The sequence below is a fragment of the Alligator sinensis genome, unplaced genomic scaffold, assembly GCF_000455745.1.
Source record: "Alligator sinensis unplaced genomic scaffold, ASM45574v1 scaffold175_1, whole genome shotgun sequence".
NCBI lineage: Eukaryota > Metazoa > Chordata > Crocodylia > Alligatoridae > Alligator > Alligator sinensis.
In genome coordinates, this window is record NW_005842536.1 from 1,077,542 (window position 1) to 1,082,653 (window position 5,112).

General features: G+C 42.1%; 1 protein-coding gene across 1 annotated transcript in view; it reads right to left on the reverse strand.

Moving 5' to 3' along the window:
- Positions 1-568: 568 nt before the first annotated feature.
- The window catches only part of IL7R (interleukin 7 receptor), a 20,855-nt gene continuing 16,311 nt past the window's right edge, over positions 569-5,112 (reverse strand). The window contains exons 7-8 of the mRNA XM_006031879.3: positions 2,209-2,284; positions 569-1,304 (exon numbers count right to left, since the gene is read on the reverse strand). Coding sequence (XP_006031941.1) covers positions 801-1,304; positions 2,209-2,284 — 580 coding nt within the window. The 3' untranslated portion in view covers positions 569-800. The remainder of the gene's footprint in view (positions 1,305-2,208; positions 2,285-5,112) is intronic.

Sequence of the window (5,112 nt, forward strand, 5' to 3'; positions counted from 1 at the left end):
TTGGACATAAAGAAATAGGATTTTTTTTTTGTCTCAAGTACTATGCATCCAAAGAGCCCTTCCCATGGCTATGGGAGGATGGTTCTAGGTATCTTAGCAGTATGTCAGCATTACGTATGAAGTTATCAAAGATATTATTAGAAAGTAATTCCATGTGCTCCCTTTCCTGCTGGAGCAGAGCTGCCTCCATCTACATTTTGCTGAGTGGGAAATGATCAAACTCAGATTCTGAAACCCAAATTAATCCAGCCAGAGTCTGTTCTCAATTACAATTTTTGTAAAGCAGTGTAACATCACAGACTTTACCTGAGTTACTCCTGAGTTACCCCAGCATAAGAGAGATCAGGCTCTACTTAACCAAGTTAGATTCTGTAACAATTTTTCTGCCAGGGATTTTATGACCATCAATAAACTGGTCATAAATTATAACTCTGAAGACTGAGAGCTTACTAACATGTGAGAACTACCTTCTGAATCTCTGATGAGCTCACTAAACAAGTGCAAAGTTGCTATTATGGATTAATCAAACTTCATTAAAGCTATCACTGACTGGGACAAATTTGGGGTTTTTTTGCTACAATAGATTTACTACAGATCATCAATGGTTTGATTGAGACATTAATTAATCATGGACTCCTAAAAATGTCCACTGTCTAATGAGTCTAGCATTGCACAAGATGGGTGCATTATTGAGTTTTGTTGTTTACTGAGACAATCATCCAGAGGTAGGAGACCCAAACAAAAAGGTTCCTTAGTCTGCTGTATGACATCATATCTTATGTTGCTATATTTTTCATGGTTTACTGATTTTTGTAGAAGCTGGACATTGTGACATAGGCTTCTTCTTTATTTGATGACCTAATTTCATTATTGGGCTGTGTCTGGGATGCTATGCTCATATTTAGGTGTCCTGACCTGTGCTGAGCAATGGCATCCATTGCAGAACTGGAGTGGGTCCTGACATCATCATTACGCCATTGCTTGCCCGAGCTGCTGCCCTCTGGATATGTGATGGCATTGCTGAATCCAACACCATTGGGAAGCAGAGTTGGACATGAGCACCCATTCAAAGCATCAGGTGGCCAGATTCCTCCATAAGTGAACAGCAGCTTTAGGTTACATGTACCTGTTCCAATGGGGCTGCTCTTCAGCTCTGATCCACTCTTAACCTTTTCAGAAACATCTGCTTCTGGAGGAGTTGATGGCTGCAGGAAACATTCTGTTTCTGTTTTGGCTTGAATGTCGTCAACTTTATGGATATGGACATATCCAAAACTTTCAGGGTTAAAGCTGGTATCAAATTGCTGCATGACAAGGAGGATAGTAACAGGAACTCATTTAGGGAAAGATATTCCCATAACTCACCAGATTTTAGGAGAATACTTGTTTATTTTAAAACTTTTATAGTGAAAAATATTATTCTAAAAGCTATTTAAGATCTGAAATCAAAAGCAACTCTGGGTGTAGCATATAATGGCATGACCAGCAGTTATAAGAGAATCAGCTACAGAAGTGACTCCGAAGCTTGTCCATACTAGAACTAGTCAGGATCTACACAAGGCCAAACTCTGATGTAGCAAGGGTCAGGTGGTCATGCCTCCAACACCTATTTGTCATAGCTGTCATGTAGGGTAAAAATGAGACAGGAGACCAAAGACTAAGTATCTTGGACACGTCAGAAGTGGCATATACTCAAACAACGCTCCATGTGAAGAGCGGAATTGTTTACAAAACACCGCTTTCTCAGTTAAAAAAACCCAACAGCCTAGACTTGAGAATAGTTCAAAACCAATAAGCTAATCACTCCTGTGCCTTAGTCAGTTATGCACTGTCTGCCAAAGAAACATGTACATGTTTACCTTTATACACTGAGAATAGTCCTACTGGCTATATAAGAACAACTGGCCCCATCCTGGGACACATTTTGAAGGCCCTTAACCCCAGCTCTAAGTCCAGCCTATCATTTATTTTTTTTTACAGATCAAATATCACATCTCAATTTGCCAATTAGGTAGTTAAGTTGTCTGAGTTGCCCATCTAGATTTGCAAATACCATCTGCCCTTGTTAGTGCTAGTTCCTGTGAATGAGAATTTAGAAGTTATTTTGGAATATCTGGCCTACTATCTACAGAGTGCATTATACTGTATGAAAATTATTCATATTCCCTATGCATATACTCATGCCATAAAAGCAGTGGAAGAACATACATTTTTTGGCTTTTTGCACAGCTGTTCCAAGGTTTTCTTGTGGTCGGGAAGATTTGGCCATACAAGGGGCTTGATTCTGAAATAAGATATAAGAATAATAGTATTCAAAAGAGATTACTACAACAGCTATTGTGGAAGATGCTGAACTGTACCAGTCATCCTTTGAATCATCATACCAATCATTAGAGCACCTGGGTCACTCATACTACCCAGCATGAAATACTGGTTCAGGGATGGCCTCCTTAGAACTCTTACTCCAAGGATGGAGATTAAAAATAAGATGTAGAGTAAAAATAGCAGTCACTGTTCTTTTGAATGTACTGAGTGGTATGGAGTATATCTTACTACTTCTGAACGATAGTAATATTGTATTGCTACACAGTAAGACCACTTCATCCATACTAAGCACATCTACACAAGACATAACGGTGCTGTAGTGATGCACTATGGTGACATAGCATCTGTTGGCAAAAACTGTAATGCCACCGCTACATCACCATAGCAATGTGTTATCTCTTTATAGTGCATTGCTATGGCAATGTAGAAGCCAAAAATAACCAGGCATGGCCGGAACGGAGCAGTCCAGGTTGTTACGGTGCCATCTTTTCCTACTTCCAAAAGGAAGTACTAAACGACAGCGGTGACAAAGGTGCCATATGGCCATGAGTAGACATGCCCAATAGGGGTGTGCCAAATGAGCCCTATTTGATTCAGATTCAAATTCTGCCCAAATGGGGGGCAGTGATTCAATTCGTTGATTCGGATCACTGTCCCCGATTCAATTTGGCCAAATCTGAATCTGAAGATTCGATGCTGATCAGCGATTCGGTCATAGACACAGCTTTAAACGTTTTTTCTACATACCTCGAGGTACCAGGCATGGCTTGTGAGTGCTGCGATGGTGGGATGGATGGAGCATCCCACAGGAGTGCAGGGGAGCCCCAACATATTCGGCGGTGAACTGAAAAGTGAACTGGAAGTGCTTCTGGTCCACTTGCAGGTCTGCTGCTGAGCATGCTTGGGAGCAACCTGCACTCCTGTGGGACACTCCATCCACCCCAGCATTCATGAGCTGTCTGGTACCTAGAGATATGTAGAAAAAAACATTTAAAGCTGTGTCTATGTCTGAATTGCTGCATCTTTCTGAATCTCTCCGAAACGATTTGGAGGGTTCCAATTCGATTCAGAGAGATTAAAGGGTCCTTTGATTTGACTCAGATTCAGAGATTTGGTTACAAAATTGGGCCAAATCTCTGCTGAATTGAATCAGGGACTGAAGCTTCACACAGCCCTAGTGCCCAATGTATATAAAAAAATCGTTAATTTACAAGATTGAACTAAAACAAATAATTTAGGCACATAGTACCCTAATTTTCTAACTGTGATATTGAGGCAGGTGTGCTAAGCTCCACATTTATCAAAATAGCCACAAAATTTGGGTACCTAATTTATCACAGGGACAACATGATACATCTAAGAAGAAATTCAGAAATTAAAGGGAAATTAATCTAAGCCTTAATGGAGCACTGCTGAAAACTGGGGTTTAGGTTTCCCAAGTTGAGCATCCATAATTAGCATGACAACTTTTGAACATGTGGAATTCCATGATTTGTCCAAGCTCACAGAAGGAATCAATATCAGAGTAAAGATTATATTTCAGGAGTTGTTTATTCAAATTTCTGTGTTCAGATTATCTCTAAAATTTATTCAAATGTTTAATAACTTCTATAAACCCCTAGCCAGTGCTCTTAGCAGGTATCCTTGAAATTAAAAATATCAGTACAGACAATGGGCTACCCATCAGTGTATACTCCTCAAACAACAACCTTTGTAGCCTTAAAAGTGTACATGGATTTTTAGCATCATTAACTAATTTGATTTTCCAGTAGCAAGGACCACTTAGTGGAGAACATTCTGTCAGCAGCTTCCTCCTGGGAAATCCCATTTGAACATCTCTGTCCCACTGTGGCAATACACCATGGAAAAAGGCGATCTCTTAGGCAACCAGCTCCCTAATAATTTAGAATATTTATTGGTAAAAACATACATTTTCATTTAATCTCAAAAGCTTATTGGAAGCCAGAGTAGATCATGAAGCTTCAGTTTAATATGCTCCCAATTTTCAGTTTTTCTTCCTAAGCGAGCGTCAGTATTCTGCACTCACTTAAATTTCTGAATGTTCCCAACCTGTAGAGAACATGACTGCAATCTAATCTTGAGGAGACAATGGAGCTAAACTATCTCCTTTGCCCTACTTGTGGTCTTGCCCATGAACGACTGGTGCTTCCTGCAACTAGAGGGGCACCATGGCAGTGAGTGGGGACTGCCCACAGCCAGCAGTGGCTGTGTTGACGGCAAGGCGGGGTGCTGACTAGGGCTGTGTGAAGCTTCGGTCCCTGATTCAATTTGGGGGAGGTTCAGCCCAACTCTGTGGCTGAATCTCCAAATCTGAATTGAATTAGAGGACCCTTTAATCTCTCCAAATTAAATCGGAACCCTCTGAATCGATTTGGAGAAATTTGGAAAGATTCAGAGATTTGGACATAGATGTTTTTTCTACATACCTGTAGGTACCAGGTGGCTCATGAATGCTGTGGCGCATGGAGTGTCCCATAGAAGCACAAGGGGCTCCCCAGCATGCTTGGCAGCAGACCCAGAAGTGGGCCAGAAGCACTTCTGGTCCACTTCCAGGTCCGCTGGAGAGGGAGCCCCCTGCACCCCCCCTGGCTTGGCAACTGGTCCTCCTGGGTCTGGGGGGGGCACCCAGGGTCCCCCCGTGGCTGATTGCTGAGCTGAGGGGTGCAGGGGGGGGCCCCCCGCGTGCTCCCCAGCGGAACTGGAAGTGGACCAGAACTACTTCTGGTCCACTTCCAGGGTCACCGCCAAGCACTCGGCCCCCCCCCC